We start from the raw sequence: 15,537 nt of genomic DNA on the forward strand, positions 1-15,537 counted from the left end.
TGTCCCGCTCTTCCTTCTGCTTGAGTGTTTCAATTAATGTACCCTACTCATTCTCTGAGGTATCTACTACCACACTTGGTACCCATTGGCAATTGTATGATTGGATTTTGACCTACAGACTATATAGTTTTGTGGCTAAGAGTGAGTTATAGATTACAGTTGCTTGACTTTGCATTCCTCCCCAGTCACTTAGATAAGACCTTGAGTAAGTGATTAAACTCTATATTTCAATCTCCCACCTGTAAGGATAGTAATGCCACCTACCTTATCAAGTGTTGTTAAGTTTAAATGTAAAAATACAGTATAAATGAATTAAAATAGTGTCTGGCTCAGAATTTTTGTTGTTGTTGTTGTTAGAGTAAGTAAGTGTTGTTGGAGTAAATGTTACAGCTAGGATTTATACCTCGAAATCTGACTCTGTAGATCATGTTTTTAAACCACTATGTAATATTCCAATGCCTGCTGGACAGTATGCTTTGCATGTTAGAGAAAATTTCCCTTCTATATTTGTGGCTGAGCCAAACTTTCTCTGGTGCCTAAATGCCCTAGTTCTTGCTTTAGCCCTAAGCACATCCTAATTGTCTATCCATCCAGAGTAGTTGGCTAATAGCTTTCTAAGTCTTGAAATACAATAGGACTTGTTTTTATCAACACTAGGTAAAAGCAAAAGACAAATGAAATAGAAAACAGATTTAGGAAGCAGTATTTCCAAGTGGTTGGAGATAAATCATCTTTCTTCCTTATTGCTAATTTTTCCTTCTAAATCTATTTTTAATTTTATCCTCCAAGTCAGGAAAAACAAACAAGAATGACACTTTTGGAGCCTTACTAGCCAGAATGTTTTTCTCTCCTTGATCTTTCCTTCATTGTTCAATATTTCATATTCAGAAGATAGAGAAAAGGTTAGGAATACACATAACACATTAAATTCTTAAATTAATAACCAAAATGGATACAAACAAATGAGTTCCAATAATTACAGAGTAAAGCAGCAGCTTGTCTACAACAGATGTATACTGAAGGCAACTTTTCAGTTTTAAAACATATCTAAGACACACTCTAATTAAATGGCATATGTTTTCAAGCTTATTTTAGAAAAATTAATATTGATATTTTGAACACAAATTTAAAACGTAATGAATATTCCATCTAAGCCAGAAAGCATGATCATTTGACTGCTCAGGAATCTTCAAATTAACATTTCTTTTTTTCAGGTACATAGCTTATAAACATTACCTTTTTTGTAGGATTAATTTGTATCCTTGTAGTGATGTTCCGTCAGTAGCCTTGACTCTGATTGGATGACCAATAGCTAGACAGCTTTGAGTTATTGCTTGGCTCAGGATCATTCCAGTCTTCCAATGAATAGAGAAGGGGGAGAAAGGTCTAAATAAGTTAAAAGAACCAGAAAATTCAACAATGTGTCACAAATAGTGAGGTCATTATGCCTGGATAAACTCGGATATTAACAGTTGCCGAAAGTGAAACACTACCCACAACTTAGCAGTCAGTGAGCCCTGCTAGGAATCAGTGATCTTCTGTTGGACAAGGGTGGCATTTTACAGTTCATCGCAAAATAAAACAGACCTTGATATCTTCATTTGTCCATTTTTTCTGTGCATATTTCACAGTGTAGTGATTTGGGGTCCATTACGTGTCACTTGTTATAGTTATAACTACAGAGCTTACTAGAAATATGTATGCACAGAAAAAAATAAATAAATAAAGGCAGTGAACTGAAAAGACTGAAACAAATCCTTAACCTCTGGTACCAATTTAAAGTTTTATTCTGGGTCTAAGTACCATGGGTTAAACATTTTAAGGTGGTTTATGAACTACTTTCATTTTAAATGTTACGATTCTCTGATAAGGAAGTTGATTGAGAATATTGCTTGAATGAGCATTTAACAATTTTCTTACTTAGTAAATCGACACAACATTTTAAATAAGTGACAACCACTGAGGAATTTATTTACACATATTGAGGATTTATGGCATGGAAACATCTCTGTTTTAACAGGTAAACTAATTTATTTTGGAAAAAAAAAGGATAGAACTTTAAATCTTAGAAGATTTTCAAAATTGTTTTCCTTTTAACATGTGACTTTTATTTCTCATGGTTTTGTTGTGTGAGAAAAAAACTACACAATGACTTAGGGGAAAGAGTATTTTTGTAAATTTGTGTTCTAATTAGCACTGAATGGAATCCTCATTTGAACATGTTTGTCTATAGAGAAAGGGAACTCCTTGGGGTGAGGAAAAAGAATCACCACTTATTAAGCACTTTCTGTATACCAGATAGTATGCTTCAACTTCGAACATATTTTCTCAATCACCATAGCCACTATGCAAGACAAATGGGACTCACTTCATTTTATATATAAGAAAATTGTGGTTCACTGCAGCTAAGTAACTTTCCGAAGATCACAGAAATGATTCTAATTCTGACCTAACTCCAAAACTCATATTCTTTGCAGCAAGCGTTTAAATTCTTTCAGGAAAATTTTTAGATAAGTACAAGATTTTTGATATCATGAAGTTCTAGAAAGAGACGGCACAGAATTAGAGAATATGAGATCTGGAAAAATAATCTTCCATATCAACTGGTCCAACTCCATTACCAAAAGACTAAGGCCCAGATATGGTATGTGACTTATTTGAGGTCACACTGGTATTCAGTGGTCATGCTAAAACTAAAATATTTCCATCAATGCTCATACATAGAGAAGTGTTTTATATTGAAATGCAGTAAAATGGCATAAGTTTTGAAGTTAGAGAGACCAAGAATCTTTCCTCTGTCACCTACTAGCCTGAGTTTTTCAGCTGTATAATGAAAATTTGCATAATTTGTATGAGATTAAATGAGATAATAAATGTGTATACAATGTTTAACATATTTTTAACAAAATGGCAATATTATTTCTAAATCAGAAATAAAATACAACATGTTAATAAAAAGGACTAGTAGTTAAGACAGTCTCCAGGTTGGAAGCAGATTTAAGAAATATCTAATCTCATTCTGCCTTTGTCAATGAAGTGGATAATATTTTTTAGTATCTTTGTGTCTCAATTACACTAATTTTTGGTTTTAGCTCTCTGAAAAGCAAAATTAATAGTTAAGAGTAATTCAAAATTTCATTTGACAAAATAATTTCAATCTCTCCTATCCCTTAAACTAAGTAGCAACATACTGGCCTGAGTGACTCTGCACTCACTGAAAGTGAAGTCGCTCAGTCGTGTCTGACTCTTTGCGACTCCATGGACTGTAGCCCACAAGGCTCCTCAGTCCATGGAATTCTCCAGGCAAGAGTACTGAAGTGGTTTGCCATTTCCTTCTCCATGGAAGTGCTAGGAAGAAGCAAAAATAGTCTACAAGGAGGAGACAAAGGGAGGCAGTAGAAGGGTAGAAACAAGCTGCATCATCTCTTTCCAGTCATAAATATTTGGTGGCAATCGTAAAATGTATTTCAATAGTAAAAGGGAAGGGGAGAGCAATTATATATTCTCAACTTAAATCTGATTCAATAATGTAAGAATAAAGTTTAAAAAAATAATGCCAAGACATAGGTTTTGTGTTAAGCATTGTTCACATTTTATACTCAGGGATTTCTTTTAAAACTAAGAGTTTTAAAACTAAAACTAAAACTAAAACTGGAGTATGGTCTTACTCTATCACTATATCGTACTGATTCACCAGGCTCTGTGAACCTCAACAATAAAGACTAAGGAGTGGAAGCAACTGATATTCAGACAAATCTCATGAAAATGGTGAGCCTGAGGACTATAGCAAAACTCTATGCTAGTTTAAATAACATTCTGGAGTACTAACTAATCAGCCCATCTAAAAGTGAGTTGAATGTTCATGTCAGCGTCCTCTGCACTAGACAAACTAAGAGGAGATCACAGATACACAAGAGTCAACAACTGCAGTGCTTTCAGTTACAAGCTTATATGAGGGAGAGTGTTAGGAAATGGAGCAACAAAGTGAGCCAGTGAGCCCAGGAAGTGACTCAGAGAGAGCAGACATTCGTGGATACCTTTGTGATCAGCCACAGGGTCAATGGCACTATCTGGCTCCCATTGTTCTCTTTACTGCTTGAGAAACTGCGCTTTACAATGGAAACAGAGGCATGAAGGACAATAGTGGGGTCCACCTATACCATGAAAAGAAACAAGTTTTTAACTTACAGTCTAAAAGTCAAACTTCCTCAGCATAGTTACCCAAAATAGATTAATCTTGAACATGTTTCTCTTTGAGGTCTCTTTTGAAACAGTAGTGCCCAATCCCAATTACTCAATTAAATTAATATTTGTTGAATACCAGCTCTGATACAGAAGGCCCTGGACTGTGTGATATGGACTATTATAAAGCATTTTCCTGCCTTAAATAAATTTACATGCATAGAGGCAATAACATACACACATGGGCATACATGCACACACATGCACAATTTCATGTTAAGCTCCATTTGGATGATTAAATACTGCTATAGGATGCAAAGGCTGGTAGTCTCATTTCTACAGGAGCAACAAAAAGTGAAACATCTTGAAAGAGGTAACATCTGGACCAGGTCTTGAAGGATGTAAGCAGTTCGACAAGAATAATGACGGAAAAAAGGCATTCCAAATAAAAGCAATTAGTATAATCAATATATCTTAGGATTTAACGGAAGACTCAGAAGTTAACTTTGGTCAGACTTAGAAGGGGTCAAGTGTAATGCTATGGAACTAGATGTCAGTGGGGTTTTCTAGGAGGAGTGACTGTATAACAGAAGATTTTACAAAGGTTGATCTGGCAAATGCAAACATAATGGATTGCATAAGGAGAGATCAAAGGCAGGGAGAAGAGTCGAGAGTTTGTATAACTTCATAAGAATTAAGGGATAGGAGCAGCACTAGTGATAAAGAACCCGCCTGCCAATCCAGGAGACGTAAGGGATGTGGGTTAGATCCCTGGCTTGGGAAGATCCCTGCAGAAGGATATGGCAACCCACTCCGGTATTTTTGCCTAGAGAATCCCATGGACATGGAAGCCTGGTGGGCTACAGTCCATGGTGTCAAAAAGAGACAAACATGACGGAAGAGATTAGCGTGTTGAGATTTCAGTGATTGTTGCCAGAATGGAAGAGAGGGGGTCAACTGGGGAGATACTGCTTCTGTGTCCCATGTGTTTATAAGATGACACCTTCTAACATTTCTCACTTGGACTTGATCATCAGTTTAAATGAACAGTCATTCATGTCATCTGTCAGGATTCTACTTCATATCTGTTGCTGCTGTTGTTCCCTCACTCAGTCCCATTCATCTCTGTGTGACCCCACAGACTGCAACTCGCCAGGTTTTCCTGTCTTTCACCATCTCCTGGAGCTTGCTCAAACTCATGTCCATTGAGTCAGTGATGCCATGCAACCATCTCGTCCTCTGTCGTCCCCTTCTCCTCCTGCCTTCAATCTTTCCCAGCATCAGGGTCTTTTCCAATGAGTCAGTTCATTGCATCAGGTGGCCAAAGTACTGGAGCTTCAGCTTCAGCATTAGCCCATTCAATGAATATTCAGGACTGATTTTCTTTAGGATTGACTGGTCTGATCTCCTTGCAGTCCAAAAAACTCTCGGGAGTCTTCTCCAACACCACAGTTCATAAGCATCAATTCTTTGGTGCTCAGTCTTATTTATGGTCCAACTCTCACATCCATACACGACTACTGGAAAAACCATAGCTTTGATTATATGGACCTTTGTCAGCAAAGTAATATCTCTGGTTTTTACTAGGCTGTCTAGGTTAGTCATAGCTTTTCTTCCAAGGAGCATCTTTTAATTTCATGGCTGCAGTCACCATCTGCAGTGATTTTGGAGCCCAAGAAAATAGTGTGTTTTCCCATCTATTTGCTATGAAGTAATGGGACCAGAGGCCATGATCTTAGTTTTTTGAATGTTGAGTTTTGAATCAGCTTTTTCATTCTCCTCTTTCACTTTCAGTTAGAGGCTCTTTATCTCCTCTTTACTTTCTGCCATAAGGGTGGTGTCATCTGCATATCTGAGCTTATTGATGTTTTTCCCAGCAATCTTAATTCCAGTTTGTGCTTCATCCAGTCCAGCATTTCACATGACGTACTCTGCATATAAGTTAGATAAGAAGGGTGACAATATGCAGCCTTGACGTACTCTTTTACCAATTTTGAACCAGTCCATTGTTCCATGTTCCATATCTTGTTCTAACTGTTGCTTATTGACCTGCATACAGATTTCTCAGGAGGCAGATAAGGCAATCTGGTACTCCCAACTCTAAGAATTTCCCACAGTTTGTTGTGATCCACACAGTCAAATGCTTTAGCGTAGTCAATGAAGCAGAAGTAGATGTTTTTCTGGTATTCTCTTACTTTTTCTATGATCCAGTGGATGTTGGCAATTTGATCTCTGGTTCCTCTGCCTTTTATAAAACCAGCTTGAACATCTGGAAGTTCTTGGTTCATGTACTGTTGAAGCATAGCTTGGAGAATATTGAGCATTACTTTGCTAGCGTGTGAGATGAGTGCAATTGTGCGGTAGTTTGAGCATTCTTTGACATTGCCTTTCTTTGGGACTGGAATGAAAACTGACCTTTTCCAGTCCTGTGGCCACTGCTGAGTTTTCCAAAATTTCTTGTGTATTGAGTGCATCATCTTTTAGGATTTGAAATAGCTCAATTGGAATTCCATCACCTCCACTAGCTTTGTTTGTAGTGATTCCTAAGGCCCACTTGACTTTGGACTCCAGGATGTCTGGCTCTAGGTGAGTAATCACACCATCGTGGTTATCTGGGTCATGAAGATCTTTTTTGTATAGTTCTTCTGTGTATTCTTGCCACCTCTTCTTAATATCTTCTGCTTCTGTTAGGTCCATACCATTTCTGTCCTTTATTGTGCCCATCTTTGCATGAAATGTTCCCTTGGTATCTCTATTTTCTTGAAGAGATCTCTAGTCTTTTCCATTCTATTGTTTTCCTCTATTTCTTTGCATTGTTCACTTAGGAAGGCTTTCTTATCTCTTCTTTCTATTCTTTGGGTTTCTGCATCAGATGGGTATATCTTTCCTTTTCTCCTTTGCCTTTTCTCATTCTTTGTATTTAATAAACTTTACCTCCAACCTTATATAATCACTTTCCCTGAAAAAGCATGCTAACTTTAAGTACTAATATTTATTTGTATGGGATTATGATAATATGTCAACTTATGCTTTAAACTTAGTAAATAATATTGCTTCAGTAACAATTTAAATAATTTTCTAATATTAAAATGTCTATTCTAACTCTTTGCTAACACTAGATTTTGAGTAGCAAATGATTTTTTAAAAAACAAAAGTTAAATGATAATTTAAAAGGTGATGTTTTACAAGTGTGAACAGGCAATAACAAAAGGGTATAGCTAATACATTTGATAATTATTCTATGATGGACAAAAATGTCATATAACTCATATACATGAAAGTAAAAATTTAAAAATACAGTAACCCCACCACATAAGCATGTTTGACTTAGAGTTCTTTGATAATTTATTCCCCAGTTAGCCAGTACTGACTGTATTCTAGATGGGAGTTTCTCACAGTTTCTGAACAATGATAAACTATATTCTACTAATCCATTCCCCACAGGACTCAGCATTTAAAGTAGCACTCTTAGTCAACTTCCTAACTCCAAGTTGCCATCACACTCAGAACTCTCCTCTGCAACTGGGAAGAAGATTGTTTTGACTGGAATTAGTCAGACAGAAGAACCGTACTGCCAACTGCTTCTTTGTATAGCACCTGCTGCCAGTGCCTAAATTCTTGTTATCTGCACAACAGGGTTTAATCTTTTAACAGTTGGCTTATTGGTGAAGAGCGAAGGGGTCTTTTGTGTCTGTCTTGGGTTGGCACCCAGTATTAACACCATGCTGTTCTCTAAGAGATATTTTGCTGGACGGTTCCCAAGTGATTCTACATAGGCAAGACAGAGCCAGGCCCACTAACTCAGCTTCATTTAATGTTATTTTTTTGAAAAAGTCCTGCCAAGTCGGGGTTCTAATACACTTAAAATTGACAATGGCCATTAAATTCTCTTCATGATATCACCTACTTTTTTCTTTTTAATTTAATCTGATAGCTTAGCTTTAGATGAAATGTTTAGGAAGGTGGGGGAGATAAATTTTGAAATTCAGAAAAGTTCTCTGACAACCTACAACATAATAGGCCATATGTGTCTCTATATGTGAGTGTGTGTGTGAGTGTGTACGTGTGCACACGTGCATGCATGAGCATGTGTATGATAGCATTTATGTTGACATAGGTCTTCAAATATATACCATAACGTTTAATTAGAAAACCTTTTAAAGTCTTGTTGAGAATCAAAAGAAAAAAAAGATATTTTCTTTTATTCTTTTGAATACTTACATACATAGCTTCCTTTAAGTGACCATTATGATTTTGCTTTTCTGAATAAACTGTGGTGATACAGATGATGCCAGTGATAAAAAAAATGAGGCATATATGTACTGGGCCAGTTAAAATTTCTTGTTTAATTTTCTTTCCCCAAACTACCAATGAAAGTGGAGTAGAGGTCAAAATTCCTGTGCAATTTCAAAATAATAAGGTCTCTTCCTGCAGATCTACTGAGGAACAAATGTAAGATGATGAAATTTTTTTGTGAAAAAAGGAGCTCATAGGCCACAACCTTCCTTCTAAAAATATTTTTACTTTAGATAGAATTTTATAAGATTTTTCCTTTTGATAGTAATTTTAGGACCAAGCTGGGGGCGGTGGGAGGGGGGGGCGCCGCTCAGATGGTAAAGAATCTGCCTACAATGCAGGAGACCTGGGTTTGATCCCTGGATTGGGAAGATCCCCTGGAGGAGGAAACGGCAACCCACTCCACTCCTTACCAGGACAATCGCATGGACAGAGAATCCCAGCAGGCTACAGTCTAAGGAATTGCAAAGGAATTGGACATGACTGAGTGACTAACACTTTAACATTAAATAATTTACTATACAAATTAAAATCATATCTACAAGAAATGCTCTAAAATCTCTTTCCTCATCCCCCTAATATTCATGCTTATTGTTTTCATTCTCTAAATCTATAAGCTGATCTATCCACCTACCTCTAAGACCAAGAACTAGAAAAACTGAAAAGCAGAAAATATTAGTGAGCACATGATTATGCTGTGGTGCTGGAGAAGACTCTTGAGAGTCCCTTGGACTGCAAGGAGATTAAACCAGTCAATCTTAAAGGAAATCAGTCTTGACTATACACTGGAAGGACTGATGCTGAAGCTGAAGCTCCAGTACTTTGGCCACCTGATGTGAAGAGCCGACTCATTTGAAAAGACCCTGCTGCTGGGAAAGATTGAGGGCGGGAGGAGAAGGGAGTGACAGAGGATGAGATGGTTGGATAGCATCATCAACTCAAACTCCAGGAGATAGTAAAAGACAGGGAAGCCTGGCTTGTTGCAGTCCATGGGGTTGTAAAGAGTTGGACATGACTGAGCAATTGGACAACAACATAATTATGCAACTGAACAACCAAAATATCTAGTATTTAGGTGTGCAGTCCTCAACAGATTCCAGCTATAGGTCTAAAAATAAGGAAGGGATTTGGAATTTCATTTAAAGCCTAGTATCTCATTCTAAGGGCAGTAAATTCAAAATTGAGATTAAAAATTTCATTTTCTCCAGTATAAATTATCTGAGAAAATATTACTTCTTGATGACTTGCTCTCCAAAGAAATAGGACAGTTAAGAATTGTCTGCCTTTTCCTAGCCTCTTTTTTGACATATAGAATAATATATTCTTTTAGTGTCCATGATTGTTGAATTTACAAGTAAACTTATAACAAACATGCCATAATTCTAAAATCATAACTTGGTGTTTTGCTTACTGTTTCTATACTAGGAATTGTTTCTAATGTTCTGCTGATGTCTGATCATACCAAAAGGCTAGGATCAAAATCAGTTTCCTTGTCTTTTTGACAAAATATAAGACCTGCCAAACGCTGGAGTGTATTTTTCTGCTATGTTTTCCCATAAATAAGCTATTCTTTATTAACTACCATGAAGTTTGTATCTCATCCATTTCATGGAAACATATAAGTGTATTGCCCTTAAACTAGTGCCATCAAAAAGTGTTGCCAACTTAAGCAACAATAGAACTGTTGAAAGATGTTTTCACCCGAATTCTCCATGTGTAGTAGATTCCAAATCTTTTTTTGAAATGGATAAAAGAGCAACAGGTTGTAATTGTCAGGGTTATATCTGCCTTCCACATTACTAATAGGGATTACATGTTCCAAGTTTTTCTCTGTAGGAAAGGTTTTACTTGTCAATACGAGATTTAAAAGAACAGTTGGGGTTGGGCACTGATACCTCTATCTCAAGCCAATTTGAAAACGTATGCAGCAAGAATATCGGCTTTTGCTTCCCTCCTCTCTATCCCTGTTGTAATCCTCTTAGTGTTCTCCTTTACTGTGATGAGCATCAAGATTCTACAATAAAATGCCCTCTAGATACCCATGACCTCTGCTTGAATCTCTCTTAAAAGTGCTCCTTTTCAAGTTATTAAATAGCTATTTCCAACGCACTGATCACCTCTGTATATAACTGGAGACATTTTTCTGAAAGGATTTCAAAGGTTTCACAGCTAAGGGAAACTTTCTTTGAAAGTGTCTCTTTACTATCCAGTTTATCACTATTTTGACTGAGCTGAAATTTTATTCAAAACCAATTTCTTCTAAAAATACAGTAGTCTACAAACTTGTAAGATGAGGTCTTTTCTCACTCTCACTAAATCATTAGAACAAATTAATAGTGATAAAATAACTGTTGGTTTTTATTCTCTCATTTTTCAATATTACAAAATATAGTTTTCTTTCAAAGTTCTACTTGGGCTTAAAATCAAAGAGAGAGGCCTTTCTGGTTCTTTTCCTCTGACAATTCCTCTTCACTATCCTTTTTTTCCCCCTTAGGTTTGACCTCGTTTCTATTGAATGAGTTAATTAACTAGAGAATTCAGTTCCACTCAGCTAACTCTGAGCACCTAGATACTATAGCAGAGACAATAATGATCAGAATGCTCTTTGCTTCTAATAATTTCTAATCTGCAAGGCAGGGGTAGGGGGATAAGATAAAGATCTCCCAAGATATCTTCCTAACACAGGATCAAATCACATCTGTCTCTGCTTGAGTGTTTCCAATGGCTCTGTGTTTTCTACAGAACAACATTCACTTGAATTAAGATCCTTTATGATATGCTACCAACAATTTCAGTGGAATCTACCATTCTGTTCTACTCTAATGTGAGCTAAAATATGCTCAAACTTGGAACAATGATTGACTTCAAATCATCAAAAAATGTTGCAAGAGGAACAGAACAGAGTCAATGTCATTATAAAGGGTACAGAATGGATGCAACAGGGGTATCAAGGTCAGAAACATCATATCTGGTTTGGGGGTGGGGTTGCAGTAAAGAAAGATTTTATGAAGAAGGCACAGATCAGGTAAGGCTAGAATGATGAGCAGGGTTTCAATAAGCATTTATTGAATGCCAACTATATGCCAATACCATGCTAAGATATGGCATAATGGTGACAGAGAAGGTGGGGGGTGGTGACAAAGAAAGAAAGGTTGAATTCCAGGCAGAGGGATTCATGTGGGCATAATAACAGAAATCATGGACTCAGAAAACAACAAATGAACAATTTAGCTTGGCTAACACACAAAGAACATATTTGAGAATAGTGAGCCTTGAAAGAGATTATGGCTAAATTTAAAACATCATTCATGAAAACGTAATGTGCAACTGCTCTGTATCTAAGACTTTGTTCCAGCACTCATGAACACAAAGATGAGTAAGACATAAAATCTGTGTCCAGAGAATTATCAGTTTAGTGAAAGAGAAAGACACAAAAGCAAGTGCCTTTACCAAAACATAAACTCTAAGAACAATTTCCAACGAGTTCTGGGGTCACAAAATAACTTGAAGTTAAATTTCTCTGGAGGATCCGAGAAGGCTTCATAGACAAAGAAGAAATTGAAGAAAGCCTTAAAAAGTTAAGAATAGTAATGGCAGGATGGTAACCTAGCAAACACATGGAATGGCACAAGTAAACCAAAGCATAAATCATGTATGGGACTCCATTTACTAGCTCCGACGGAAGGGTCAGGGTACACAAAGATCAAGAAACGGAGAGGATTGAAAAGACAAGTTGAGAGTGGGGGAAGACTGGAGATGAATCATGGAGATCAATGAAGGCCAGATGATGATATGAATAATAGGCAATGGATAGGCATATAAGTTTTTGAGCACGAAAATAAAGCCACAGCAAAAAAAAAAAAAAAAAGCTAAAAAAGAATGCTGACAGGATCAGAGAATTATGGCAAATAAACCTTAATGTCACTGAATATAAAATACAAAATGCATTAAATCCTGGTGCACCATTCAACTTAGATTTATTTTCTAAATTTGCTCAGAAACAGGACTAGAAATAATTGTTTATTTTACTCTAGCTTTACAATTATACAACTTAGCTTCACATATACCTTGAAACAACTAATGTTTTTGGTATAAATTTTGACATAAAAGACTGAATGAGCAACATGGAGAAATTGAAAAACAGCAGGTTGGGACAATGTGTCTTTTGCATTATCTCTTACAAAGAAAGGGCCCAAACTAGTTAACAAGAAGCCCCACTTTCTCTGAGCATCTCTGTCTTTGTGGGTACTTTTTGGTTTTGATTTCATGAATTCAAAAACTAAAGCTTATGCGGCTGAAATGAACAACAACCCTACATAACTTACCAGCTGAGAAAAAGAAAAGAATTACTCCTTCTTTAGAGACAGGTTTAAAATGCATTTCATAGCTCACAGGCAGAAAAAAATTCTTTACTGAAAGATAAATTTCTAAAGTAAATTAATAAAGAGACCTCTGGATTGTGTTATAAGTTCAGCTTTCTGAAGAACTTGTGCTCCTTAGATACATTGACCCATAGAAGATATAGATCAGATTCTAGAGTATAAAGATATAACAGCCATCTTAAAGAATTTCTTAAACAAATGCAACTTATTAATGTAGTTGGTATAAAAAAATATGCTAAACAATTGTACTTAAATGATGTAATACAAGTAGACTATTTCTTAGGTAGAAATGATATATATTGGTACAGTTTTTTTTCTTCCTATTCTTTTTCAAATTCTTTTCCCATTTAGATTATTACAGAACATTGTGCAGAGTTCCCTGTACTATACAGTATGTCTTTGTTGGACATTTATTTTAAATATAGCAGTGTATACATGTCAATGTCAAACTCCCACCTTATCCCTTCCTCTAACCCTTCTCAATATTGGTTCAGTTTCAGAGTGCTTAATTAACAGTGTGGCACTAGTGGTAAATAAAGAACCTGCCTGCCAATGCAGAAGAACATAAGAGACACAGGTTCAATCCCTGGGTTGGGAAGATCCCCTGGAGGAGGGCATGGCCTCCCACTCCAGTATTCTTGCCTGGAGAATCCCATGGACAGGGGAGCCTGGGGGGCTACAGTCCATGGGGTCTCAAAGATTCAGACAGGACTGAATCGACTTCACATGCATGCACGCAAAGCATAATACTCGCCCCTAACATTTGTAAAATAATTTACAGTTTTCTAAAACTTTCACAAATATCTACCCAGACACCACGTATTGACTGAGTGTCCAATACATAAAATATTCTTATCAAGAACAACAAATAATTCTGACCTTGTTCTGTAGGAAACTGTTCTCCATGTCCACCTTTTCAAATTGGTCAGGTACCTGTTGACTGGTGCCACTGAAGTTAATTGGAAATCCCTCACAAATGTCCCAACTAAGAAAACAAAATATTTAATTGTTCTTATTAGAATAAAATGAGTTTTAGCACTCTTTAATCTATTAGTATGATAATTTATACATCTTACTCTTCCAGTGAGAGAAAAACCAATGTATAGTCTATATCTTTTTAAACAGAAATTTATAAAGTATATTGGTATCTATAATTGGGAAAAGGAAGGCTTTAAATTTTTTCCTTGCTATTATTTATGATATTGGGGGGACCCAATGCCTAGTTAATTATTAACATAACAAAGAAAAAATTTAAAATCTTACAGAATCACTCACAGTGGAGATCATCTTCATTATTAAAGTTATCATAACTATACTGATCTATAATAATAAAGCATACTTTTATATTTATAATATTTGTATCCAGAATATTAGCTTTGTATTTTTAAGAGAGCCTTTTAAAAGGCAGCACAGTCTAGAGATTACATAGATGAATTACAAACTAGAGGGGCTGGCTTCATTCTTAACTCAGCCAAATTACTTATTTTAATAGTGAGTCCATTCTTACCCTAAAGAAAGTTGCGGCTCAACACTGATAAGATATACCATACAGCATGCTATTCAACAAAAAGCAGTTCTAGAAATGGTGATGGTAGTTTTCTTTGAATAGTCTGAGAAATATAAGTAAGGGCATGATGACTAAGATCTCAAATGATCCATTTCAGAGTATAGAAAGAAAGTTCAAATGGAATCCAAAAATTAAGTAAATTATCTCCAAACTAGTTCATGTTCAATAAAGGCAGTCTGACATTCTTATATTTAGAGAATCAGATTTAATTTAAATCCATTCATTAAAGCAGTATTCATTGCACCTGAAGAAGTAAAATAAAGAAGCGATACATAAATTAAAAATTAAACTCATAGCTAAAAACCAAAGGGAAAGGCAAATTTAACAGCTTAGAGAAAGATTATCACACATGAAGTAAATTTTCTCATAAATAAATACGCTTTTAATAAAGAGTGCTGAGTTATTTTCTATCCATAAAGAGAAAAAAACAAGGCAGAACATTATAATCTTGTCTAGAAACTGCAGGCAGCCATTGGGGGATAGAGAAGATCAAAGAGTCTGTCTTCTTAGACATACTTAGCAATAGGTTGTTGGAGAAGGAAATGGCAACCCACTCCAGTATTCTTGCCTGGAGAATCCCAGGGACAGAGACGTCTGGTGGGCTGCCATCTATGGGGTTGCACAGAGTCGGACACGACTGCAATAGGTTGACATTAGCTAGACTGACTGACCTCATCAGACTGCTTTTGGTTCTCTAGATCTGTCCTCTATTTTAGCCTTTTCACCACTATATTAAAGAAAGTTGTAACTGGTTAAATTACAAAATATTAAAGTTAGATGGGACTTTATAGATAGGTCACCTAATCCAATATAGTGTCAGCATCGTGCTGCCATATCCAATATGGTGGCCACAAGCCACATATTCCTACTTAAATTAAAATTGGTTTAATTTAAACAAAATTTAAAATTCAGTTTCTCAGTCACACTAGTCATATTTCAAGTGCTCAATGGCTACAAATTCTGATTCCATCTTCATAGGAAGTACTACTAGCCAGTGCTAGATAGTGGTTATCTATCTCAGTTCTTAAGGGAGTCCTCAGTTCTTAAGACAACCTGGGTTAGAATCCTCGCACTATCATGTACAAGTCGTGTGGCTGGGAAAATGCCCTT

The 15,537-nt window shown here is 36.2% G+C and overlaps 1 protein-coding gene across 2 annotated transcripts in view; it reads right to left on the reverse strand.

Moving 5' to 3' along the window:
• Positions 1–15,537, reverse strand: part of DCDC1 (doublecortin domain containing 1) — a 476,813-nt gene that overhangs the window by 208,782 nt on the left and 252,494 nt on the right. For both annotated transcript variants that reach the window (XM_060400033.1, XM_042233308.2), the window contains exons 14-16: positions 13,740–13,845; positions 4,038–4,154; positions 1,237–1,355 (exon numbers count right to left, since the gene is read on the reverse strand). In XM_060400033.1, the coding sequence (XP_060256016.1) occupies positions 1,237–1,355; positions 4,038–4,154; positions 13,740–13,845 (342 nt within the window). The remainder of the gene's footprint in view (positions 1–1,236; positions 1,356–4,037; positions 4,155–13,739; positions 13,846–15,537) is intronic.

Source organism: Ovis aries, chromosome 15, assembly GCF_016772045.2.
Source record: "Ovis aries strain OAR_USU_Benz2616 breed Rambouillet chromosome 15, ARS-UI_Ramb_v3.0, whole genome shotgun sequence".
Taxonomy (NCBI): domain Eukaryota; kingdom Metazoa; phylum Chordata; class Mammalia; order Artiodactyla; family Bovidae; genus Ovis; species Ovis aries.